Raw genomic sequence first — 27,382 nt, 5'->3', positions numbered from 1 at the left:
ATGGGAAGGCGGGAGAGGAGAGACGAGGAGGCTGAGAGCATTATCGGCACTTAAAAAGCGAGCAGCTCAGTTCTTCTTTGGCACAAATAATGGCTTTTTATGAATAAATCATGTGTCAGACGCCTCCCAGAGAGCGGGCATGGAGGGGGCGCGTCTGCTGGGCTCCAAGACTGGCGGGGAAGGGCCAGTTGCAGACCCCCAGCTGCAGGGGTGTTGCCCCCTTTCTCCTGATGGGGCCCAGCAGGACAAGGCTGTCTGGAATTACCCCTGGTCTGAACTGGGCAGAGAGCAGTCATTACTCTGAGGTGGTCTCACTGCTCTTACTCTAAAGCCTGGCCCTATCCCAGGGTTGGGAGTGTCCCTCGCTCTCCTCCCTTCCCTTCCCACAGCAGAGCAGCCCAGAGACGCTCCTGGCAGGGCAACACCAGCTCCCGTGCACCCGGAGAGAGGTGTGCGCCAAGACAGCAGACACACCCAGAGAGGAAGACAAGCCGCGCACACAGGCAGGGACTGCACAGTCCCAGCGCACGTGAGGGAACCCTGGGAGATGGTGGCACTGTCACCCCCACCACACATGCACGTGCGTGCATGCGCGCACACACGCGCACGCACCAGGCATGTGCACATTCAGACAGGGAGACCCCAACTGTCACCCAGCCCCTCCCATCTCTCTCTCTCTCTCTCTCTCTCTCTCTCTCTCTCACACACACACACACACACACACGCACTCAGGCATGTGCACTCAAGACAGGGAGACCCCAACCATCGTTCAGTCTGCCCCCTCCCAGCACACACACACACATGCACAGGCCCACACAGACAGATGCATGTGGGCCTCCGTGGACACACACAGACCAGCACACGCACACCAGCAGCCCACCCTCTGTCAGCCTAGGGTGGGGGCAGTCTTTGCAGCCCATCTGGAGCCCAGATTCAGCTAGGCTGTCCCAGAGTCTGCTGGTGGGGTGGGGCTGTCCCAGGGAAGGGTCTGTCAGTCTCCATGTTCTCCCCACCCAGTGAGAACACCTACCACACCCCACAGTGAGGTCCTCCCCCCAACTCTGAGCCCAGAACCTGTATAGAACCTGCTGGTTCTGAGTTCCTCTGCTGCAAGCCACCTCCCCGGTAGCCGCGGAGCCTCAAATAGCCTGAACATTGGAAATGCACAGTCTGGGCAGGAATCCTGGCTCTGCCCCTTGCCAGCAGTTTGACCTCAGAGAATAATTGCAATCTTATTTACTCCTCAGAATGAATCTAGACTGGTGCTACTGCCCATCACCCAGACCAAGAAAGCGGCGTTCCAGGGAGAGAAGAGGGTATTCCTTTCTAGGGCCACACTCTTTTTACACACTCAAGGAGCCCACAGTGTCCTGGCTTTTCTCCTTTCCTCACTCCAGCTGCTCCTTCTCAGCCAGTAGCTTCCCTTCCTGTGTCAAGGTGTCTAGTGCTCCTCCCAGCAGACCTGGGTCACCGCTCTTCTGCTCTGCACCATCCTCCAAGCCACTCTCCAAATCCCCACAACACCTCTCTGTGGTCTTGATTTGCTGCCCTCCTCCCTCTCCAGTGCAGACACCTCCTGGGCTTCTGACTCCACCGTCCTGTTGACATCCCTGGGTCACCATGTTGCCCTGTGCTAGGGATTGCCATTCACACAGTACATGTGCTCCTGAATATCCCTCCCAAATCCCAAAGATTCCTGTAGGACCTAATTCAAGTTAAGCATGCTTGAGGCTGAGCATGCCATCTTCCCCAAGGCAGCTACTGCCTCATTGTTCTGTCTCAAGGAATGACTGGGTGCCCATCCGGGCACCAAGAATCACTCGACTTTTCCTTGTCCTTCATCCCCACGCCCAATTCACAACCAAATTCCACCAACCCCATGTCCAAAATACACGTAAACTTATCCTTTCCCTTTCAGTCCCACTGCCCTCCTCTCTCCCTGCTGCCTTGAGTCACCACCAGCACCTCTGGCCTGGCCCCTGCCCTCTCCCATAGTTGCCTCCCCTGGCCCATTTGCCTGCGCATGATCAGTAATCTTTCCATCTCTGAGTTTTGGCCACACTAAACTGCTCCAGAAGTCTGGAGCTCCAGATTTCTGAATACACCATTCCCACTATCTGGATCCCTCCACTCCCAATGCCAACTCATCCTTCAAGACACAGCTGAGACAGCACCGCCTCTCCCAGGCACCTCCCCTGACTTCCCAATCCTGGGATGGGTGCAGCCATGTCATTCCTTCCCACAACACCCACTTGGCTCCCCCATTCATTACAGCTCTCATCTATAATTGCCTATTTATTCATCCATGCTCTCCTCAATCTTCTAAGTTTCTTGAGGGCAGAGAGTGCCTGTGACACTCTACAGACCTGGCACAGAACAGGGGCTCATTAAATCTCCCACGAATGAATGAGTACAGGACCCAAGATGAGCATTTTAGATAAATTTTCTCCTTTACTTCTTGGAGAAATCCATGGGATGGGTTCTATTATCCTATGGTCCAGACCAAGACAGCAAGGCTACAGAGGTTGAAACCTCTCTGGGGTCACATCGCTGACAAATGTCAGAGAATAGTTTCCAAAAGAAGTCTGTGCGCCTTCAAAGGCCTCCTTTCCATCACCCACCCTGCCTTCCCAAGCTATATCCCCCTCTGACCTTGTTTTCTCATCTGTACAATAGGAACAAAAATCCTCCCTAATTCAGGACCTGACAGTTAACAGGTTCTAGGTAAGTATCTGCCTTCCCTCCAATCTCTAAGGCTTATTCAGGACAGAATTTCCCCAGGCCAGAAACTTCCTGCATGCACGCGTTCACAGCAGCAGGTGCAGAGTCCCACACAGGGTCATCTCCAGCACCCAGAGCTCAGCAGGCGCTTAACCATGTGTGTTGAGTAGGCAGGTACCAGTGAGTGCGGACACATACTTGGACACAACACCACATAGGAGCTCAGGCCCAACTGTCCTCTTCCCACATTCCCCCCTGCTAGCCCAAGGCGCGAGAAATATTTAAAACAATTTTATTCATGAAAATATGCTGTACAATGCACTCTACACGGCCTCGACACGGCACACACGCACACGCACACGCTGACGGCACAGCCACGGTACACTGCCTACGATATGCGCTGGGGACGCCGCGCCCACAGCCCGCCCCGACCGGACACTTATAAATACGGGTGAGAGAGGTGCCAGGACGGGTGCGGAGAAAGGGGTGTCGGGGGTGTCGGGTGGGGGTGGATCCGGAGCTGAGGCCCTCTGGAGAGGCTGAGACCTGTGTAGGGAAGTGGTGCAGGGCTGGAAACCAGGATGGACTCCGACAAAGGACGGAGAAGTTGGGGCTTGGGAGGCTGGGGCTGAGCCGTAGGGGTGGAGTCGGGGTGCTTGGGGCTGAAGGACAGCTCCTGGCTGAACAGCCAACAGGTCGGTGTGAGTGTGTTTTAGGAAGGGGGTTCCTGGCTTGGGATGGCGGGAGGCTAAGGCCAGTGGGAAAGTGTCACTGGGGAAACCGATCGGAGTTTGGGGAGGGCGATTTGTCACGGCGAAGACCCCGCAAAAAAAAAAAAAAAAAAACTGAAAAGATTTGGAGACGTCCCCGGCCCCCATCTCCGGCGGGTGTCTTCTCCGACCAGACCAGCGCGGTGCTCCCGGCTCCTCACCTCCCCACCCTGCCTGGATTTCAGCCTCCACTCCCAGACTTCCCGCCTGGCCGCGGAAGCAGAGGGTCTCAGGAGCCGGGGCAGGAATGATGGGGTCCCCCAGGCCCTCCCTCCCCCCTCCCTCAGTGGCCAGCTTCTGCGGGAGGCCTCTAGCAGGGCTGGGGCTGCCTCCTGGACCCTCCCATGCAGCTGGAATGAGGGGTGGGGACCCGGGAATCAGGATGGGAAGACAGAGGCCCCTTGGGGCTGGGCGGGGCGGGGGCGCCAAGGGCACCGGAGGCGGCCCTCAGCCGGGCACCCAGCTCTGGTTGGGGGGTGGGGCCCCGGCCAGGCCGGGCGGGGGCGGAGGCAGGGCCGAGTCGAAGTTGAAGTCCATTTCGTCGCTGTCCATGAAGTCGTTGAGGATGATGGACTCGACGTCACACTCGAGGCTCCCGCTGAACATGTCAAGGTCCAGGTCGGCCGGAAAGCGGTCGGGCGCGGCGCCCAGGGGCCCGGCGGCGGCGGCCGCGTAGGGCCCGGGCAGCGCGTCCAGCAGGAGGCCCCCGGGGGGGCCCCCGAAGGCGGCCGCGTGGCCCGGCGGCGCCAGGCCGGGGGCGCCCGCCTCGCCGGGCAGCGTCATAAGGCTGATGGGGTGGGCTAAGGCACTGCGCGAGGGCACCGGCGGCGCATAGGGGGCCGCCCCCTTGCCTGGGTAGGCGGCGGCCGCGCCGGCCAGCGCCAGCTCCCCGGGCGCGCCCAGCACGGGGCCGGGCCTCGGCGCGGGCGGCGGGGGCGGCAGGAGCGCGGGCAGAGCCCCGGGTCGGAAGGGCGCGGCGGCCGGCGCGAAGCTCGCCTGCTTGTTCTCCTGGATGGTCTGCATGGGGAGGCGGCGCAGCGCGCCCAGCGCCGGCGGCCCGAAGCCCCCGCCCCCGCCGTAGGCGCCGCCCTTGCAGCCTCCGAAGTAGGCGGGCGTCCCGGCGCGCGCCCGCGGCCCGTAAGCGTCCTGCGCGCCGTCCAGCAGGGCCTCGGGCAGCCCCGCGCCCCCGCCGTGCAGGCCCAGCGGGCCTCCGAGCTCGGCCAGGCGGGGCAGCTCCCCGGGGCAGCGCGCGCCTAGCACCGGGGACAGCGCGCTCGCCGGGCTTGGGTACATGAGCGGCGAGGACGGCGCCAGGGCCTCCAGGGCCTCGTCGTCCTCCAACTCAGCTGCCTCTGCGAGCAGGGGCCTCCCGCCGCCGCGGAAGTCAGCCCACGCCTCGTAGTCGTCGCTGGCGTGCGAGGCCGGGCTGGTGGCCCACTTGGAGGCGGCGGGCACGGGCCCTGGGGCCGGGGCCCCCGGGGGGCTGTCATCCGGGCTTCGCTCAGGTGCCTGCAGCTGTTTTTTCTTGCTGGCCTTGCCCTTGATGCGCAGGAACTTGGCCCCATTATCCATGGACACGGCCCTGCGCCGCGGGGTCTTGCCAGTCTTGCCTCCTTCAGGGTTCAGCATCCACCAGGAGCTCTTGCCGGTGCCCTCATTCTGCACGCGGATGAAACGGGTGTGCAGCGACAGGTTGTGCCGGATGGAGTTCTGTGGCCGGAGACAAGGGCAGAGGTGGGGGAGTGGGAGGTGAGGAGGCCGTGGGGGAAAGAGAGAAAACAGAGCAAAGAAGTGAGAGCATAAGAGGAAGGAGGCAGAACAGAAAAGGGGGCAGGAAATAGGGACAGTCGAAGGGTGAGGGGGGTAAACAGGGTTGGGGGAAACAGGTGTTAAGTACCAGGTTGGACAAACCCAGAACACCCATCCCTGACCCCAGAACCACACCACCTTTTCCCTCTCCCAGGCCCCCAGCTGATGGTGCCCAGTGGCTGGAGCTGGGCTGGAGCTTTGGGCCTCGCCTCTCCCTGGAGGCCTACATGTACCCTGAGGGCTACTGTTAAGGTGGCTGCAGCCGGGGAGCAGGACCCCTCTCCCCAACTCAGCCAAGCCCCACCCGGAGTTAGCCAGGCTGCATGGGCCCCCCAGCAGATTATGTAAGGGCTCATGCCAACACGGCTCATTTGTCCGCCCCCCTCCCTCCCCAGCCTGGCATGGTGCCAGGAGCCCGAAAACCCAGGGCTCCAGAAATCAATCTCGCGGTGACTGATTAAGCCCTGTTTAGAACTAATTGCTCTTTCGTGTGTGGGGAGAATAAATTACCTGCTTTAATTTCGTGTCTTTAAAATGCAACTGCAGGTAGAGAAAACTGTTAACCCTTTGCTGGGAGGGCCTGGCCAGGAAAAGCTGAATAGACTGGGGGTCCTCAAGAGGAGCACAGGGCTGAGATTTTTTCAGAGATTTACCCCAATTCTTCTGTGAACCCCACAGAGGCCTTGGATCCTATAGCAAGCCCCTCAAAGCACATCCATTATCCTTTGGTCATAGAAACCTCAGATCCAATCTCTGATCAATGCCTACCAGTCCAGCTCCCCAGGCTATCATTTGGGGGAAGTCCACCCTCATGCAGTCCACCCTCCTCACCAGGACCATCTGAAGAACAGCTCTGCCAGTAAAGCCCCTTCTCGATGGAATATTCATAAAATTCCCACAAGCAGGTAGCATAAATCCCATGTACAGCCAAGACTCAGAGAGGTGAAATGGCTTGCCCAAGGCTACATTATGCCTTTCTGCTGTCCCTGGGTATTCCCTAAACTTAACCTTTGCCACCCATGCACATATCCTCTTTTAAATTTCTGCTGTGCAGGTCTCTACTGCTCCCCAGGCCTGCTTTTGCCAGGCCTGTCCTGAGATAGAGGAAGACAGGGGAGTCCCAGGTAGAATGACCTGGCTCCCCACAGGAACCTGGAGAAGCTGAACTCTGCTGGGTCTGCCACACCCACCTCTGGAACCTCCCACCTGGTGGTCTTGACCTCCAGCCTCAGACACTGCTGTGGACACAGCACAGGCCTGGGACAGGGCAGGATGCCTGGCCTTTTTCAGTCACCTAGCTGGTGTGACCAGGGGCTGACCAACCTCTGTGAGCCTCGGGGCCTCGATGCACTAAAAATAGTGAGTGCCATTCAGTAACCACCTTGGAAGGCCCTCAGCTCATTACCTGAGATAATGTGTGGAGCATGTGTTTAGTGAATGCAACTGGTACATTTGCAGAAGACCTCACGTCTTAGATCACCCCACAGATCTGCTATCTTTACTCCCTTAATATCAGGCTGTGTTGGGCACCGGCAACCCTGGGCAGCTGGCATTACCCATCTCATGGACCAGGGAACAGAGGCCCAGAGGCATGATGTAATTTGCCCACAGTCCCACAGGCAGCCACACCAGGTATCACCCCAGATCTGCCCAACACATAGACCTGCTCGTAACTCATCGGTCGCCTAGCCCATAACCACTAAACCACAGGGGCTCTCCCTCCTGCCTTCTTCACACCAAGCTCCAGGAGGAGACTTCTTTCTTGCTGTGCCCTCCACCACTCACCTCTAGCTTCAGGTACTAACCTGCCTCTTGAGGGCTCCGGGCTCCCTACAGTTGGCACTTTCTGGTCTTAGGAGAAGACAGCTAGGGCTCCAAGGCCCCTCCCAGCCTAGCCCTGCCTGGCTTCTCCTGGGGCTCTGGGAGGAGGGGAGCTGGACCTCCAGGGAGTGGTGCTCCCTCAAGTAGATACCCCTTCTTGCTCCCGCCCCTGCACCTGGCTCCCCAGCCCCTCCCCCACACCTGTGATCTAGGGCCTAGGAGGCCTTGGTTCTCTTCCCCTCTGGGAGTATCTGGCTTACCAGCGACTCCCCCTCCCAACTTCTGGAGGTCAGTCAGGCAACACTTCTCTATCAAAGTCACTGTGTGCCAGCAGGGAGGTATGGGGAGGAGGAGGGCATTGCCAAGCATCAGCACCTACTCAGTACCTGCCTATTCAAGCCCTGGGTGTTATAAGTACTTCATCTCACTAATCATTCTGTCAGACTCCATACAAGTCAGGGATTGTGATCCCTACCTCAAGATGAGGAGAGTGAGGCTCAGAGAGGTTATATAAGTTGCCAGTGTCACACAGTTTAAGTGGCAGAGTCAGGTATTGATTTCAGGTTAGTCTCTGAGTCTAAAGGACATCGCATTCCACCATGGGAGAGAAACAAGCCAGGAATTTCCAAAGAATCTGAGGAAGCCAGTATTCCAGTGCTTCTCACATTTTCCATGTAAACTATCCCTAGAAGCTGGCAGCCTGGGGAGACTGGGGGCATGTTGCAAGGTCAGATTTTCCCCTAAGTTTTTTCTATTTTAGAATTTAAGGTTATTTCGCATTGTACTTCATAACATCTAAATTTTCTGAATATAAAAATATTTCAGACTACCCTAAAAAAACACTTGCTCCAAGCCCCTGAAAGTTTGCGGCCTCTCCCACTCTGTTTTCTGCCCAGTTAGGTACCCCTAAGAGCTTGAGCCCCAACCTGAAACCACTGCTGGTCCAGCCCAGGGAAAGGACTTGCCCAAGGTCACTCAGAACCTAACGGCAGAGCAGGGATTCAAGCCCAAGCCTCTGACCCCCAGTCTGGTGCTCTTTCTACACCACCAAACCTGACCTGGGGCAAGTTCCTCCTCCTCTCTGGGCCTCAGTATCCCTACCCCTAAACTGATGAGATGGGTCCACTATACTTGGGGTACCTTTCAGTTTGACACTGAAAGTTCTTGGGATCATCCAGTCAAGAGGCTTTTAATTTTTTTTTTTTTTTCCTAAAGCAAGGGAACTCTTCATAAATGAAGCCTAATGCAAAACTTGAGTGTTACACACTCAAGTCACCAGGGGGTATGGGCGGGGTACCTGGGCCCTGCCAGCTCAACAGTCCCCCCACCCCCACCTTGCACACTCACAGAAAACAAGACCATGGGGAAGGGACTGTGCAGGCCAGATGGATGGGGCAGTTGAGGCCTATAGGGCTGCCGTTCCTTGCCAGGTTAAACCAGGGAGATGGCCCAGGTGGGCAAGGACAAGGCTTCTGACTGCTGAGCTGGGCTCTGAACCAGGTGTGCACCAGGGCCGTGCCCCATGAGGGAAGCCCAGGCCCTGCAGCCCAGTCTGGTTCCTCAGGGCCCAGCCACCTGGTACCAATCAGAGTTCCCCGCCAAGATCCAGTGGCAAGCACTGATCACAACTCGCCCACAAGGCCTCCTGGGAGGCCAGAGGCCACGGAGGAGGTGAGGGAGGCAGAGGAGGGAGACGCCTCTGCCAGGCAGCAGTAACCAGGGCTCCCTCTCCGAGTCGCCTAGCAACCCGCCACCACAGCCAAGGCCCCAGCATGCCCGGGCTCCCCTGGTGCCCAGAGCTGGGCCTGGCTTCTGGGGCGCCACACCTCCCAAACCTCCCTGCGAGCCTGGTGCGAGTTCCCAGGTGAGAGAAGACCTCCCTGATTTGGGGTCTCAAGGAGACCATGAGGGAACAGGGGGAAGGGACAATGGATGACAACCCATCCCCTTCCATTTTGCCTCAGAACCTGGTTCAGGGAGGCTACCCCCTTATGGCGCCACCCCATAGGGAGAGGAGGCTAGCGCAGGGCAAAGTACATGTGAGCTCTGGTTTTCGAGCTGGATTCCAATTTTGGCTCCAGCACTCATTGGCCATGCAACCTGAGGCAAGACACTTTGAACCTCCATTCCTCAAATGACCCCCCGGCTTCCACCCCCACTCCCCTACAGTCCACCACTCAACAGCCAGAGTGATCTTTAAATACCTTGGATCACATCCAGTCCCACCCTTGATGCCCCCATCTCCCTCAAAATAAAGAAAAGAGGCTTTGCTATAGCCCACAAGAACCCCCAGGACTGCTCAGACTTTCTCCAACACTATCGATCCCTGTCCCTGGTTCCTCCAACCTGCCAGGAACAGTCCCCCCTTGGGGCCTCTGTCTCAGGGGAAACACAGTTGGCCCAGAGGCCCACATCCACCTCTCAGCTTCTGGAAGTCTTTGTTCAGATGTCACCTTTTGCAATGAGGCTGATTTTGACCACTCTTTTAACAATTGCTCCTCTTCCTTGCCATTTCTTGGTCCCCTTACCCTGCTTTAAATTGTTCAAAGCAATGATATCAATTAATATATAATTGATTTATAGTGTGTTTATTATTTACTGCCTGGTGTCCCTCATGTTAGATTATAAGTTTCAAGAGAGATTTTCAGCCCTTTCTTATTGTACCCCCCATGTGGTTGGCAGTTAGTAAATGTTTGTTGAATGAATGTGTGATGGAGAGAGAAAAAGAATAAAGGTGGAGTAATATTATGTTGCAAGGAGAATTAAATGAGACTGGAAAGAGTGGCTGTCACATGACAGTGGCTTCTCCAAACCAGGCTGAGCGAAGGGAACACAGAACACCATGAGAGACAAGACAGGATGGAGAAAATCAGGTACAGCACGATCCAGAGGGAAACACGGAGAGAAGTCGGTTACTGTGCGAGGGGAAGAAGGCATCACCAGGTGAATGATGCAACTGCCCACCTCAGCCTGCTCTCTTTGGCTCCCCAAACAAACTTGGGAACACAGGGCTTTCTGGGACTAAGGTGTCTCACAGCCTATACCACCTAAGCCAGAAAATACGCCAGGAGCCCCAAGGGGAGCAGAATAACCTCGTCCTTGCTGACGGTGCCTCCCTCGTGGACAGGATCTGATCCATTTGGTGGCGGCAGCTCATCTATCCAGCAGGACACCCTCATCTATTCCCAGGACACCCTTCGCCCACAAGCAGTAATACATTCATCTGACAGCACAACCCCATTTATCCAGCACACCAGTCCCATTTATCCAGCAAGTACAACCTCATTTGCTAACAGCACTCCATTCACCTGACGGGCTCCCTCATTTATCCAGCAGGACATCCTCATTTATCCTCCAAGTCGGAGGCTCTCCTTCCTCCTGTGGCGTGGCTGTGTTCTCTGACGGTGCAACCTGCCTGATCCAGCAGGACGTCATCTCTCCTACAAGTACACTTCATCCCTGACAGTGAAACCCCATTTATCTAATAATGCAGCCTCACCTTGCCTCCAAGTACCACCTCATTCCCTGACAGTACAACCTCATTTATCTTCCAGTACAACCTCATTTCTCCTCCCAGCACAGCTTCATTCTCTGATAGCTCAACCTCATCCAATCTTACTTCTCTAGCCAGAGCCTGCCAGATCTCTTGGAGAGAAGGTGAGGATGGAAGGAGATATGTGGAGGAAAGAAGAGTCCTACCATTTGCTATACCCTGCCCATAGAGGCTGTCTGGCACTATGACCATGCCCAATATCCCCAGACCCAAAGAACCTTGGACTTAGTGTTCTAGGTTGCTTGGCCCAGCAAGTGTGACACCATTACCCTACCTTCTGTTTTGTCGCCTTTTAGAGCTAGAAGGCCCACAAGATGAATTCCCTCTAGCTCTCTAGGAGGGGAAAACACCCCACCTGATATTCTTTGTAGCTATTGCTGATTTCTGTGGTAAGGATACACCCATCATAGCCAATTTTAAGCTGCCAGCATGATATCACTGAGTGCAGAACTGGGAAGAAATGTACACGATTGGCTCTCACAAGCTGGCTCGAGCATACCACTGGCACAGGTTTCAAATACTAAGGCAGGAGAAGGGCACTGCCTACTAGATAGGTTCTTTAGATAATTTCTTATTTAGATCCTAAAAACCATCCTATAAGTAGAAACTGCTATTTGACAAAGTGGGTAAACTAAGACTTGAATGGATTAAATGACTCCCATGGTAACAAAGCTGAAAAGTGATAGACAGTCCTGGGTCTTGGGGTTACTGAATTCCAAAGCCAGGGTTCTTTCTACCAACACCTACAAAGTGGCAGGGGACACAGTTTTGTTGCCCACCCCAATTGCTATCACTGCCTTGGTTCTCAAGACCAAGCTTTCTGGTTTTTATCAAACTGGAGATTCACATCTCTCACCCATACTCACGATAAAGCCTGTGCTACATCCTGGTCTCCCTGGCATCTACAGGACTCAGAACCCTCCCAGTTCAGTCTAGGATCTGGCCCAAGGCCAAGTGTGGATGCCTTTCCAATTTCCATCGCTGTCTAAGGCTGAGCCCACCCTCCCTTGAGACGCTGACCCTGCCTGTCTGGTGATGATCCAGTACCTCCCTTGGTGCCCCCCTAAGCAGAGACCACTTCTGGGGCTGTGTGAGTGCTCTGATCCCCTCCAGAAATCCCGTTTCCTCCCTCCCTCCTTTCCTTCCCTTCCCCCACGAAGAAATGTCAAGGGCAGGTGTTGGAATCCCAACTTCATCCATGTGATTTTGGGCCTCTCCTGTCAGAGAGGGGAACAACCCTGGCATCGATGGGGAGGGATGGGCCCTGGAAAGATCCCACATGTGAAGAATCTCATCCCCTCCCTGTTTCAGAATCCCAGGAGCAGCCCTTGTTCTCCCCTCCTTCCCCTCCCTCCACCCCATTCTGACTCAGGAACACACACCTGTGTCAGTCAGACTCACAGCCTCTCGAGGGTTGCCCTGCCCTGCGGCCTGGGGTAAAGCTGGATTGCTCGGTCCAGGCAGGATTCCTGGCAGAAAGGGAGACCTGGATGACCTCAGAGATCTGAGGCCATGTGCAAATCCTTGGTACTAGGATCTGCAGTGGAGAAGGGGTAAAACAGCAGGTGAGGGCATCAGGGCCAGAGGTGTCAACAGGTAAGTGGGAGTGGCATCAGCAATGGAACAGAAAGGGACAGTCATGGGCCAGGAGGAACGAGAAGTCCAATGCAAGGCAAGAGGTCAAAGGAGAGGAACTGACATCCCCCACCCCAGAGACAGCAGACAAAACAGCCGCAAAGTTCAAGCTCACCCCTACTCAAAAGCCTAAGGCTCCTCATCACCCATGGGCTGGGGTTTAACTCCAGACTGATGTTAAGAACCCTCTGATGCTCCTCTGCCTCATCATCTCCATTCCTCAAGTCCATCTGGGCCTCCAGCCACCTGGATGTTTCTACCTTCATACCTTTGCACACTCTGTTCCCTTTGCCTCTCTCTCTCTCTGCGGCAGCAGTTCCTGCTGCAAATGCTAAAGATGGTCATCCCACCTCTGTGCTACTACAGAAATCCAACTACAAACTGGGTTCCAACTGCACATCTCTCTCCCCATTTGAACCCTAAAGGACAATCCTTGGTTCACAATAGGTCAGCACATGGGATGGTGCTTTCGGCAGCCACGAGCCACTCAGACCTGGCATTTCTGTGCAGTTTCTGCTAAGCAAAACCTCAGGCCAGAGAGCCAAACCTTGCCTCCTCCCTCTGAGTTTCCTCTCAAGTTCCTGCTGCCTCTGCTACCTCCCTACTTTCCCTTAGGCCTCCCTGGCTCCTCAGAATTCAGGAAAATAGGGAGGGCAAGGAACTACCATTTGCTGGGCATTGACCATGTGCCATGCATTATGTTGGCACTCAGAAATTAAAATCTGATAGGGTCTTTGTAACAACTCTCTGAGGTGGTTTATTATTCCCATTTTACAGATGAGAAACTGAGGATCCAAGGGACACACTGACTTGTCCAAAGTCATATAGTATAAGAGATGGTGCACACACACACAGGGCCCTCACTTTCCTCCCAACCTGAGATGCCTCTAGAAGAAAATCCAGGGTGGAGGCAAAAGATCATAGGGGTTGGAGAGGGTATCCACACTGATTCAGCAACCCCTCCACAAATGCTTTTTTTACTCATCCACAATTAAATGGGATCCATAAATACAAAGCTTTTCAGGCCACTCTGCGTCTCTCCTCAGACTGCGCCCCCACCCTCTCTTCATAGCACCTCCCCACACTCCTGCCCTAGGCCCTGGGAGCAGCTGCAGTGACCTCACCCAGCACTGCCTTGGGCAGGCTCTGGAGAGGGCCCAGCAGCTGTGCCCCAGCCCTGCAGGCTGGCTCCTAAGGGGAAAGAGGAAGAATGGGCATGATGCCAAGAGAACCATCTGCTCTCCCAGGGGCACGGCCACCCGCACAGACACTGGCCTTACCCTGGGGGACACCCTTGGCCCTCTGTCCCCCTGCCAAGTGGCACCAGGGCCCAGGGCAGCCCACCCAAACAGGGGCACCGGCCTGCATCTGCCATCTGTCCTCTCCTGGAGACTGGGGGGATCCTTGCAGGATAAGTCAGAGCACTGAATGTGCTAAAAAGTGAACCAGTGCTCCAGGCGCTCGGGTGCAGAGGACAGAGGCCAGGGCTGGGTGTGTGTGGCGCACTGCCTGCCCTAGCCTGGCCTCCAGGAGCTAGAGAGGAGATCCCCTTGGGGGCCTCTATCCCCTCACATCTGCTCAGCTGGCAGGTGCCTCTGGCCCTGGGCAAGCCCCTTCCCCCACAGCCCCAGCTCAGGTTACAAGGAGGCTAGGCCAGCTGAGGACAGGGGGAGGGGATAGCAAGGGTGGAGGAGGCACCACATCTTCCCAGAGTGTTGGGGGAGGAGAACCAGGGTCTCTAGATAGGACTCAGAGTCAGAGAGGGAAGGGCCATGCCCAAGGCCACACAGCCTGCCACTGGGCAAAGAGGAACTGGTATCCAAGGGCAGACAGCCCTGGTTCAAGAGTGATTTTTGAGGAAATCATTTTTCATCAATAAAACTAGGGAGCCCAAAACCCAACTGCTTGCCTCCCAAGCCCATGGGGAAGATTCTGGAGGGAAAGCAGGGGGTCAACCTAGGGGCAAGATGAAGTTTGGAACATCCTGAATCTCTGGAAAGAAAAAGAGCTTTAGAGGAAGGGCCTCCCACTCCACCACACGCCCAGCGCGCACACACACACACACACACACAGTCTCTTAGGGGTCAGGGCCCTGAGAACCCTGTCTAACAAGACCTTGAAGAAACGATTCTTTTCTTTTCGCTGCACAATGAGTAACACTAATGATGTTTGCTAAGGTTTCTTGGGGACTTTATATATATCTTTCCTATAACTCTCACAGCAAAAGTCCTACTATTATCCCATTTTATAAAGGAAGAAACTGAGGCTCAGTGTCCCCAGGTGAGTGGGCAGAACTAGGATGGTGTCCCTGCTAACCTCCAAGGCTCCAACCACACCACTCTGTCTCACCTCCAAGATTCTCAAGGCACTAAAAGGTACTGCATGGCACCTCAGGCCTGGCATTTGGACTCTTTGGGCCTCCACCCTCTCGCAGGCTCAACTTCTCCCCTGGACCCAGTAGTAGGCCCACATGAGCCAGTGTGTCCACTCTCCACACAACCCCATGCCCCCATCCCCACAGCTTAGAGTGCCATTCCTCGGTCACTCATCCTCGGTCCCTGCTTGCTACTTCAGCCTCAACTCCTGCTGGGCTTTGGCAACACAACCAGACCCTGTGAGGCTCCTAAAAAGTCTGATCTAGAGGGTTTGATATTCTTTTGTCTGGTTCTCCTGCTCTACCTCCACATACCCATGCCTCTGGCTTCCCATCATGACCTTGAAGAGTTTTTATCCTGAAATCAAAATCAGGAGTTCCCATCTCCCCAGTTTGACCTGTGGTACCTGAAGGTCAAGGAGCCAGTCCAGTTCCTCTGCAGGGAGCACTGTATACTGGGTGCTGCGGGGGTGAGACTGGGTGAAAGTGAACAAGAAAGCTGCAAGAAGTCCTGGGGTCTGCGAGAGAAGGTGGGAGCACCCACCAGGCTGGGTTAGCACTGCTCTCTGTGAGGGCTCTGTCTCGGAAAGAACTCCAGGGATCCAGAAACCATCGCTACACTGGAAGCCTTGGGATCCAACTCCAAGGGGCAGCAAAGAGACAATGATGGGAGAAGGGCCATGGGCCTGGGAGGTCATCCTGGAATGGCCTGGCCAGAGCACTGGGCTCAGGAGGAATTAGCCTGGGGAAGTTTCATTTCTATCATACTGTGACAGCCACCATGTTTCTCAGTCCTAGTTTCCTCGTCTGTAAAATGGGAAGAGTTGCAGTACCAGCTTGCTGTGAGAACAAAATGAAATCATGAATGTAATGGCACATGGTTGGGGAAGCCTGAGCCGGAACAGTCCCGTATGACCAAAGCAAGGGTCAGAAGTGACATGGCCAGAGAAGTTGACTGGGACCAGGAGGCCAACACGAGTGTCACACCGAGGGCCCAAGACTGGACCCTTAGGAACAGCACTAAATTGTGTTTGTACACTTGTCTCCTCCATCAAACGGGGAGCTGTCAGAGAACAGGGACTGCAACGCCCTGTCCCCCTCTGGCCTAGTTCCAGTTCCAGTGAGCCTCGATGATTATTTACATCAACATTTCCCCTCCCTCCTACAGCCAGAGGCCCGGAGGCAGAGAGCCTCCACCCTGGCTGCTGGCTCCATTCTCTGCATTCACATCCTAACACCACATTCTAAGAGATGAGGGCAGGGGAAGTCATTCCCGTGGAACTGACTGCAGCGGGCTCAATTCTCTAGAGGACCCAAAAAGAGTAAGGAAGAGGAGGGACTCTGGGCAGACTGCTCGGAGACACTGGTGCACACCAGGAACAGAAGGAACAAACGAGAGCCCAGGAAGTGACCATCTAAAGCAGTGGTTCACAATCTCACCGTTCACCAGACAGATCTGCTAAACCACAGATTTCAAAGCCCACCTACTGAGAGTCTGCTCTTAGAGGGTCTGAGATGGGGACTGGAAACCTCTGTTATCTAAAAGTGTACAGGTGACTCTGATCATCAGCCAGGTTTGCCAACAATGAAGAACTGAAGGCAGAAATTCTCAAGGAGATGCACTGGGTTCCAGAATCTCCTAGGAAGTGGGTCTTTGTTCCAACCACCCAAGCACCCCGCCCAGTTTCTGCAGGGTGTCCCAAGGGATCAGTCAATGAGAGTTGATCGCTGCCTTGGTGAGCATATGACAATGGCAGTGGGTGTGGGTTGAGAACTCCACTGTCAGGTGTAAAGGTGGCAATATGAGGGCGGCATGTGAGATGAGAGGCAGCAGGGGAGTGGGAGGGAAGAAGGGCCTGGACAAGGTCAGCAGGGCCCAGGGGTCCAAACAGAACAGTTTGGCCTTGGCTGGATCCCTGGACTGAGGCACCCCAGAGCGTTCTAGAGTTTGAGCGAGCCTTGGGGTGGGAGGGCTGGCTGCTGTGCGGGGCTGAGGCTGCACCGGCAATGGGAGATGGTGAAATACGGTGGGAACAGACAGGTCTGTATCTCAATCCAGGCTCGGCCAAGTCCCAGCTGCACTGCCTTAGCCAAGTGACTTCATCTTTCTGGGCTTCCATTTCCTCAATGGCAAAATGGGGCTATGAATGTGGACCCAGGGAGGAAGAAATGGGAGTTTGTCAAGTGCCCAACTGACTGCCTAGCACCAGTCATTAATTCTCTTAAATCTTGTTCCCTTTCTCACAAGGGTAGTCCCCCCACCCCTACACACACACACTTAGAGACCAGAAAGGTTTCTCTGCAAAGAGGGAGGCCCTGGGGGGAGGGTGTGGGAGGCCCCTCCCCCACACGCCACCTGGCCCCCCTCCCACCTCCACATATGGGTTGGGGGGTGGGGAGAGGCAGCAAACAGCCAAACCCTCCCAAACAGGAGTTTGTTTCCATGGTAACCAGGGTGCCAGGAGGAAGGGGGGTACTCCAGATCCAGCTGTCCCCCTGAGCGCCCTACTGGGGCCCCAGAGCCTCAGTTAATGCCCACCCAACACCCTGCACCCCCCATCTGCCAGCTTTGGGGGCCAGCTGGGACTGCCAAGAGCATTCCCTTCATTGTGCCAGAGTATGTTTGCCACCTGGGCACTGCCAGAGGCCGGGCAGACATCTCCGAGCAGGAGTCCCAAGTTCAAGTTCACCCACTCCTATGCTCACATGCTTCCACCCGTGCGAAGTCCTATCAGCACTGCATGCCCTCGGTCTCACCTATCCCTCTGCGGTGCCTAGAACCAAAGGGTCTGTCAGCCACTGCCCCCAAAGGGTCAGAGACTGAGTTAAGGCCCTTTGAACAGAGAGGAGAATACTGAGGAGCCAATGGAAGGGAACTCTGTTCCAGGGAACATATAACAGTGGGTCAGGTTCCCCTACAGGTGCTCTGTCCACTCCTCAGCTATTCCCAGCTCCGGAGCTCCAACTGACTGAACTAGGACACCCCGAATGATGCTCCAGTGAGATGCCACTGCCAGGCAGAAGGCAGTCAACCCTGACACCCTGAAGACCTGTCTAGCATAGATGGTCCAGCAGCCCCAGCTATCAGTCACTGCCCATGCGTAAGAAGAGATGAGCTGGGGAAGAGGAGTGGAAAGTGTTGGGTGCCTAACCTGGGCAGGACTCTCCACCTGCCCTAGACTAGGAAGTGGGAGGAGTGGGTATTTCCTGCTTCCCAGGTACCTACCCTCAGGTTGGAGGCTGACCCACAGGAAGCAAATAGGGAGGGGGTGCCGGGGAGTCAGCCAGGAGGCAGGGGAGACCGTGAAGTGAGAAGGGGACTGCCATGACTGTAGCTGGTACACCCACATCCTAGAGGATGTGCACTGGGTTCCAGAATCTCCCTTCACCCCTCACAAGACAGAGGGCTGCCAGGACCCCACCAGCTGCCCCTGAAAGACAGAAGATGGGCTGCAAGGAACAAGCCGGACTCTTCCACAGTCCAAACACAAGCCTGTCCTCCAGCCCCAAAGGCACAGAAAAGGAAGGGGGTTCAATTCCCAGGCCTGCCTCTACCTAGGTATGTGACCCTGCGGCAAGTCACTTCCCCACAGGAGAAACAGGGATGTTAATACCTCTGGGAAGGACCTTGGTCAGGACTTGATGGGATGTGAGCCTGGCTAGGGAGCGACCCTTCCAGGCCTTCCCAGCCCTCCCCCTCTCTGTCAGGGCCCCCCCAGACCCAGTCAGTCCTGAAGCTGGAGTCCTCAAGTGTGCAGTAAGGAGGGGCCCCAACCCACAGAAAGTGGGGGCTGGGGGTTCTGAACTTTCGAACCCGCAAACCCCCCGCGCTGTTCATTACCTTAACACGAGTTAAAAATAACCGTCTCATCTCTTTAAATTAGTCTGTCTGCAATTACCGCCTGGCACGGCGCTGCCCGCCATCGCCCCGCTGGAGCGGCGCCAGGTGGCAGGCGGGGCCCTCACCCTGTCTGTCGGTCTGTCTGTCTGCTGCCTCCTGGTCTCCCCCGTTCCCTCGCGGCGCAACTACCCCAGGGGCCTCCCGGCTGTCTGGCCTCCCGAGCCCCCCAAGTCGTGCGGGAGGCGACCAGAGCCAGGGGCCCCAAGGAGCCAGGGGTCCTCGGAGAGCAGGAGCCCGAGGCGGGGGCTCGGAGAGCGGTGGGGGAGGGGCGCCGGGAGGCCCGGGAAGCCGGAAGGGCCCGCAGCGCGCCAGCGCTCGTGGGTGGGTGTGAGCAGGTGGCCGTGGGAGTCTGCCGGGCGTGCCAGCAACTGTGCCAGGAGCGGCTGGCACGAGCTCGTGCCCAGGAGGCGGGCAGCTGCCAGCCCCCCGCTCGTGCAGTGCGGGGGGTGAGGACACCCCCCAACCCGGGCTCACACCGCCTCCTCCAGCACCCCCACCAGCCCTTGGGGCTGGGGATCCCCGAGGACAAAGAAGGAGGGAGCCCTGCTGGAGCAGTCTCGGGGGAGGGAAAAGGGGGAGCCCCCTACACTCACAGCCACTGCTCAGCCTGGGCTGTGATAGCAGGACCTCCTCCTGATAGCTCAGATGGTCCTTCCCTTGCAGCCCCCACCCCATTAGGACCGATTAGTCAGCATGGGCCAGATGGGGGTATCATCACCCTTCCTGGCTCCACCCCTCAAAATAACCAGGCTGCTCCAGGTCTTTAGGGAGAAGGATAGTCCCCATCCACTGTGCTCCTCCCCCACCAGGCCTGGGGACAGGAATGGAGGCGCCCAAGCCTGGCCTGGGCTCCCAAGAGAACTGGCAGCCAGGAAACACAAAAGCAGGCAGAACAACTCAAGGGGCACTAAGTGGAAGGAGTGCCAGGACCCAGAGCAGCCTGGAAGACTTCCCGGAGGAGTCCACAGCTAGGAAAGGCGGGGCCGAGGCATCTGAGAGGAAATGGAAGTCTCTAATTGGACGTCAGCTATACAGACTGCTGTGACCTGGCAGAGGGAAGGGGACCGCCTATTCAAGTCCTTGTCCCAGGCCTGGAGACCCTCAGCCCTAAGAGAATAAAACCAGCCTTGCTGTTGGTGCTCCCAGCACCAAGCCCAGCCTCTCTGCAAGTTTCAGCCTGGTAGGTGTCCTGCACCTGCTGTTGATCTCCACTCTTTCAGTTCCTCTCCACAACACCCTGATACTATCTTCCACATCACAGGTGGGACCACAAGACAAAGGCCAAGCATGTGGGCCTTCTTCATCCATCTCACTCCGCCTCTTGCATGCCACCTCCCTGCCATTCCTAGAAGCCTTTGGTTCCAGCCTGGCACACCTGACTCCCAAACCCAACATGCATGAATCTACCTTGCCTTTGCTCATGGAGTCAACATGCACCAGAAGACTTTCTCCCCAAAGTCTAGCCTCCCTCAGTGTAGACAATCCAGATCAACTGCCACCTTCTCTAGGAGGCCTGGCTCCCCAGGGAATCTAACAGCACCCCAGAAGTATCCCTACTGCCCCCCTCCCCAGCCCTTTCTGCCTATAAAACACAGATTGGGTGTGGAATTAGTTGAGCCCTGATGCATCCTGAAAGCAGGTGCAATCCTTCCCCATTGGTCCCCCTACTTTATCGAACACAGGGTTGGTACACCCCTGAGATTCAAATGTGGGGGAGGGGAAGGAAGGAGGAACAATGGGCCTGACCCCTGGAATATACCACAGGCCCTGCTAACCAGAGGTTGGCTGAGTTGGAGATAGCCCCATGGAGGGACTGACTGGGAATGGGGACAGGCTGAGGGGTGGTGGTGGTGGGACGGGCAGGAGTGAAGGGACAGGGGCTCCCATGGGAGCTGTGTGGGGGTGGAGTAGTAGGAAGGCAGTCACTGAGGAGATGAGATAGGCCAGGCCAGAGGCCCTTCTGAACTGCCTTCCTCCAGTGCCTGCGTGGTCTCTGCCAGGGCCTAAGTCATGAGCCCAAGCCTGAGGCTCCCTTTCCAATGCCGCAGCTCCTTCCATCCTGAGCCCAGCACAGGGAGAACCAACGTGTCCCCAGCAGCAGGGTGCAGTGGAAACCGCCTCCACTGGGGAGGCAGGAGGCTGGGCCCTATCCAGGGTCTGTCGCTCACTGACAACCAGAGGAGTATCCCATCCGCTTCCCAGGCCCCAGTCAACTAGACGGAGAAATGAACCCATGGGACTAATTTGTCTCCCAGCACATTCCCAATCACATTCTAGGATTTAGACCTGCCCCTGCTCCAAAGCCACTAGTGTCCCCCTCCCACACCCAGTGCCAGCAGGACACTATTTCAGAGACTTTCTGAGACCTCGGAGGAGACACACCTGGATTAGAGTCCAGTTTTCCCAACTACTTTGTGACCTTGGGCAGTTCACACCTCAACTGTGCCTCAGTGTCAAGATCTATAAATGGTGAAAGTAAAGCCCACCTCAAGGCGTGCTGAGGGCATAAAGGTGATACCTGGTGTGGATACCTGAAGGTTCCTGGCACAGAGCCTTGAGATGCTCATTGAATTCCAGCTTTTTCCCAGCTCCTAGCCTCACATCCTCTCTTCCCATCTTCACTTATCTTCCCTAATCCATCAAGCCCAGCTGGAGCTTCACCTCCCACAGGAAGCCCTCCTGGCTTACTCTGGCCCATAGTACCTTGCGTGACCTCAGCATTCTCTTAGACCCATCCATCCATTTCTTCACTCTTTCACCAGACATGCACTGGTGGCTCCTCAGTGCCAGGCTCTATGCCGGGTGCTATGGGCACAGAAATGATTCCGACACTGTCATTGCCTTCTAAAGGTGGGGTGGGGAAGGGAAATGAGGTAGGACACAACAGACTAAGACGTATGACAGACAAGGAGAGGGCCAAAACAGAGGGAGTTTTAAGCTTGCTCAAAAGGGTTGGGAAGGGCTTCCTGGAAGAGGCATCTGAATTCTGTGTCCTTGAGGACAGGGCATATCTGCACAGAAAAGGGAAAGGTGGGATTGTACATGGGGAGCAGGGAGAGAGGTACGAGCAAAGTCCAAGGGCAGGACCCACGTGGGAGGAATAAGTGGTAAGGGCCGAGTCCAAGAGGGGCAGAGAGAAGATGGAGAAGGAGACGTGAGTCTGTGCCCCCACCCCACAGTGGGCTGAGAGACAGAGAAACTGCCAGCATGAAGTCTGAGTGCCACAGGTTCCCAGCTCAGGGCAGCACGGCCCTACAATGCAGTCACTGGGCATCTAAGCTGTCCATGTCCACAAGCCTCCCCTCCTCCACTGGCACACCTACTTTCTCTGACCCTGTCTGCAGCCATAACCAGGCACAGCCCCTTCCTCTACTTAGGCATGCTTCCCTTGCAGAGACTCCTTTTCCCACAGGGAGTCTGGCAACTCACTCCTAGGCACAGCCCCCACCTTTTCTACCCCAAAGGCACTGACTATCCCCCCTCCCCAGCAAGATGGTCAGAGGAGGGTCTGGAGGTCACAACCCAGTCAAGTCCCTGTCCTCTCCCAAGATGGCTCCCCCCCTTTCCACTAGCTGGCACCGAGCTTCCTTGGGGTGCCCCTGCCCGTCCCTTTCCCCCCAAATGCATCTGTGAGCAGAAAGACAGGAAAGAGGCAGGCAGACAGCCTGGGGCGGGCAGGGAGGGCTCTCTGGCCCTCAGTACCCTACCCTCACACCAGCAGGGGTCATCATCAGTCCAACATACTGATCCAGGCCAGGGGGGCAGCAGCTGCCCCTGGAGAACTCAGATCCCAGGTCACCTGATCAGGTCCCCACCCCAGGCTGGCTGGTGCCCTAGAGTGATCTGCTGGCACCACTGGAAAGACTGGGTCCAGGGTCATACTCCTCATCCTGGGGCCGGCTCCGGGGAGGGCCATAGGAAAAAAAAAAATTGGGAGGAAAGCAGCCCCTGACCCCAAGGATTCTCTCAGCCCTTTAAGGAGGGTGTCCTAGTGGAGAGGGTAAAACAAGAGTAACACAAAGCAAACTCACAGGGGTGGAAGATGAGGGAGGGGGGAAGAGGGACTCCCCAATGTGCATGGCCTGGGAATGGGTTCCTCTGATATGCCCCGAAGGCTGGAGTGGAGGTGTCCCTCGGGGGGTGCCTCAAAGTGGCTGATCCTCCAGTCTGTGACAGACAGGGAGTCCCTTGTCACCCCACCAGACCTCCCACCCGCATGCAGAGCATGCACACAGCTGCTCCCAGCACGCCTCTGCCTGTCTACTGGCCAGCCCCACGCCCTGGGCACACACTCGGTGACCCCTAGGGGTGCCCCAGGGCCTCCTTCCAGACTGCCCGCCTGGAGCCCAGACGCACCTCCCAGCCCCTGGGAGACCCAGCCAGCTACCCCATGCCCTCTCTCGCCACAGCCGGACGCCCCCACCTTCCAGCCGGCCGAGCTGTTGCTGTCGCCTTTATCCTTGAAGTAGGGCACGTAACGGACCATCCAGTCGTAGATCTGGGAGAGCGTGAGCCGCTTGTCCGGGGCGCTCTCGATGGCTTTGGTGATGAGGTCGGCGTAGGACAGGTTCCCCCACGCGTTTCGCCGCGAGCTCTTCGCTTTCCGCAGCGGCCCGACCTCCGCGCCCAGCGGCGGCGCCGGGGCCATGGCCGGGGCCGCGGTCCGGCGCTCCGGCCCGCAGTCCTCGGCGCCCTCGGCCACCCCCGCGCCCAGCGCTCCGTCCTCGTCGCCGGCCAAGTCGGGCTGCGGCAGGGGCCAGGTGCACGAGCGCGGCCGGCTCTGCGGCGCGAAGTCCGGGTCCACGTCCACCTGATGCGCTCGCAGCTTCGTAGCCATGGTCCCGCCCGGCTGGGGCGAGGGAGGGAGGGAGGCTCCGCGCAGGGTGGGCGGGCGGCTCCGGGCTCTGCGCGCCCCGGGGAGGCCCGCGGGAGGGGTCCCTGGCGGCGCCGGCTCACCCGCGGGGCGCCATGGGCCGGGGCGCGGAGACAGGGGGCCGGGCGCGCCGGGGAGCCCGAGGGGAGGGACAGAGGCGGGCAGCGAGGGGGCGGCGGCCCCGGAGCCCAGCGGGCACGCACCTCGCCCGGCTCCGCTCCTAGCACCTGCCGCCTGCCCGCGCCTGCAGCCACCACCGCCGCCGGCGCCGCTCCCCCGGCGCCCGCCGCGCGCGCGGGCCCCGCTCTCCCGGGACGAGGCCGGGTTGCACCATGCCGGAGCCCGCGCCCGTGCAGGAGCCCGCGCCGCCGCCCCGGGAACGCCGCCGCCGCTCCGGCTCCAGCGCCCGCTCCCGCGCCCGCCGCGCTCAGCGCCGGCTGCACCTCGGGAGGGGCGGGGGGCGGGGGGCGGGCCCGGCGCGGGGGGGGGCGGAGCGCGCCGCCCGCCGCCGCGGAATCCTCGGCCCGCCCGCGCGCCCCGCCCGCGCCGGGGTGGAGACGCGGCGCTCCCGGCTCCCCGCGAGCCCCGCCGCGGCCCCGGCGCGCAACAGCGCCGCCTGCGGAGCGGGGGAGGCGCGGGGGGCCCCGCCCCTGCTCGGCGCCGGGCGGGGGCGCGGGGGCGGGGCCCGGGCCTGCCATTGGCCCGCGGCGGGGCGGCCCGGCCCACGGCCCCGGCGGGGTCCCGCCCAGGCGCGCGTCAGCGGGTTATTGTTACAACCCGGGGTTTCCCGGGGCAACGGCATGGGGCGGGGCTCGGCGCGCTCGGCCCCGCCCCCGCCCCCGGAGGAAGGCCCCGCCTCCTGCCTGCAGACGCTCGGCCTTTCCACGTCTGGTTCCAGAAATCTGATGGGACAAGATGATCGAGCTCGCCCTCCTCTTTGTGTCTTGAATTGGGCGCAAGGGTCCAGAATACCTGGCTTGGGGACCAGGTTTGCTCGCACTTCTAGCTTCTCATCCTGGGGGGGGGGGGGTTCTTCGCGGGCTTTCATGGTGCCCGTAATCGTAGTTTTAGAGCCTCGATTCTCAAAGTTTAACGTGGAGCAGAATCAACCTAGAAAGCTTGTTAAAACATTGCAGCGCCCCAACCCGGGAAAGTCTGGGCTGGGGCTGGAGGTCTCCAATTCTGACAAGTTCCCAGGTGATGCACAGGTTGAAAACAAGTATTTGAGAGGGGCGAGGGCGGGGGTGGGGTGGGGTGGGGGTGCAGTGTGCTCTACCAGGGTCTGTTGGAACAAGCATTTGCCCCAAAGTTCATCATGTTTGGGGAGAAGCTTCACAATCATTAACAATCATTGCTGAGCACATTTGACGAACCAGGCACTGTTCAGGCCACTGTGGCGAGATCAGCGACTGATAGGTGAGGTCTCTGCTGCATAGGTTAGTGGAGACTCAGATGTTAATCAGATTATCATATGGCCTCGGACAGGAGAACCCAAGTGAGGAGTTGGGTGTTATTCCACTGGGCCCTGGACTAAGATTTCCAACCACCCCTCCACCTGCCAGCCTCTGCCTAGAACATGCTTTCACCTCCTCAAGGCATCGGGGAGCCTCCCATCGTCAAAGCTCAGCTCAAATGTCAATTTACCCTTCACACCTTCTCTAGCCCCAGCCATCAACATTTGTCTCCATTCCTTGCTTGTCCTCACCACTTGCTACTCTGCAACAACACCTTGTATCCCTTTAGTACAAGATGTCCCTTTTGCCAATCAGGAATTAAGGACAGAGTGGGGAGGTGACTTGCCCGGACGGGATGGCCAAGACTAGAATCCTAAATTTACCAGCCAACACCTCCCTCCTGGAGAGACTGGAGACTAGGATTTGCAGAATTCTCTGGGCAGTTGGAGGACTGGACTCAGGCCATGGGAGACAGCACTCCTTTCTCAAAAATTCCTTTCCTTCCAGCTTAGATCCCAAGGAGTAAGACCAAGGGTGAGGGTGGGGCTGGGGCCAGAGAGAGGCCCCTCCTTGACCCACAGGGTGGCAACAGGCCCAGTTTACAAATACCTAGCATGGCCTCTGCCTGAGTCACATCCTGAAAATGAAGGTGGGCATGGGAACCGTTGGTACCGCGTCCCCCTACACACACCCTCTGGGTCGTTTGTTTAGAGTCACAAGGGATCTGAAATCACTGCTGGACATGCTGTGACAGCTGTCATATGCCCTCCCTGCATCAGGAGCCCACACTGGAGGGTACCTCCTCAGGTACCTTGGAGGCAGGGAGGCCTCCTGCCAGTCTTCAGCCTGGCCCAGACTGCTCTGTGAGACAGGGGATCTGCTGGGGGTCATACCAGAGCTGGGAGGCCCCTTAGCTGGGGGTCCTGGCACAGGCTGCCACTGCAGGGCTGGGAAGCCAAGTTGGCAGAGACGCCCTAGAGGCTGACTCAGGCTCTGCTCAGGCCCCTGCCCTGCCTTGTGTTCACAGCTGTTGCCTGGACTCTCCTCTGGGACCCACATCTGGCACCCCATCCCCCCACACAAATTCAATTCCATCATGCACATTGACACTCGTTTTTCTATACTCACAACTTGGCCCCTGCTCACATTCGTTATGAGGCACTATAACAAAGTGATTAAGAGTATGGGCAAGTTACTTAAATGTCAAAGTCACTATTTCCTAATCTATGAAATGAACATCATAGTACTAACTTTATGGGAAACCTGAAGATTGAAATATGGTTAAGAATATCCGTTCCAGGCTGAGTAAGTGCTCCAAAAAATGGTGTTGCCCCTACATATCTTCCATTCCTACTTGCCCCAGCTCACACTGTCCCACCTGTTCTCCCTGCACACCCACAACCACTCACACGCTGGCTCACTCACACACACACTTGCGAAAGTCCCCGACAGGTCCATCCCAATCACACAGACCTGTAACTTCCCGAGGCCCTTGGCCCCAGGCCTCTCACTGTCCCTTCCCCTCCCCCATGTTTGCACTGAAGCTCCCATCCTCCTCACCACTCCCACATTCATTCCTGCTCACAAACAAGCCCCCACTTGCTCACCCTTGCATTCCTCCTCCTTCCACACACAGGCACATTTGCCACTGCCGACACCTTCCCGTGCACTCAAACACCCTCGTATTTCACTGCATGCGTGCTCTTTTGCTCACACACAGATGCGTGCTTGAACTGCTCAACCCATGCTTGACTCACAAAACTTATACACACATACCCCAACAATGCCAGGTGAATCTCAATGCTGCAATCGGTCCTTCCCCTCCCAGTGACAGCACACACCACACAGCTCTCACAATGCACACTGCCCTGGGGAGACACCGCCTCCACAGGCCCCAGTGACACACCCCTACCCTCCTAGGTTTCTCTCCCCCACTGCTTCCCCTCCTCCAGTCACAGTCCCAGCTTGTGAGAGCCCTCCCAGCTCTCAGAATAGCCCCTGTCACAGTGACCACTGCCACCTCCACGCTGCCACTGCTGAGCTGTCAGGGCCCGCCAGAGCCCGCTTCCCCAGCACTCAGTGCCAGCTGTCCTGCTCACTCGGGGCAAGCGAGGACAGGAAGATGGGCTTCTCTGAGGGCTGATGGGCAAAGCTGCTCTACACCTGAAAGGAAGTCAGCTTTCAGGGAAGACCACTGCCACTCACCCAGCATTTCCCCAGCCCCCAAAGGGCTCTGCCCTACCTCTTGATTGCCTTATCTTCACTGAGGGAAGGCAGGGAGGCTTGTCTCCTCTTGAGGGCTCAGGGTCACCCAGATCTGGGAGGAAGAGCTTTGCTCAATGCAGCACAGTGTGTTGGGAGCAGAGTCCGACCGAGGCCAACCATTCCCAGCCCCTGTGCAGGACAGGAAAGGCCCTCCACTAAACTACAGTTATCAAAAACATCTCCCTGCCCCCACCTGCCAGTGCTGA

General features: G+C 57.4%; 1 protein-coding gene across 1 annotated transcript; it reads right to left on the bottom strand.

Annotated features, from left to right (window-relative positions):
* Positions 1–3,938: 3,938 nt before the first annotated feature.
* On the bottom strand, positions 3,939–23,599 carry FOXO6 (forkhead box O6; the record flags this gene model as incomplete). The annotated part of the gene is made up of 2 exons (XM_084243730.1): positions 23,008–23,599; positions 3,939–5,201 (listed from the first exon to the last, which is right to left on the bottom strand). The coding sequence occupies exons 1-2, from the start codon at positions 23,419–23,421 to the stop codon at positions 3,939–3,941; spliced, it is 1,677 nt and encodes a 558-aa protein (XP_084099856.1). The 5' UTR covers positions 23,422–23,599.
* Between the last annotated feature and the right edge of the window lie 3,783 nt (positions 23,600–27,382).

Source organism: Talpa europaea, assembly GCF_964194135.1.
Source record: "Talpa europaea genome assembly, chromosome: 9".
NCBI classification, from domain to species: domain Eukaryota; kingdom Metazoa; phylum Chordata; class Mammalia; order Eulipotyphla; family Talpidae; genus Talpa; species Talpa europaea.
This window is presented reverse-complemented; position numbering and strand designations above follow the sequence as displayed.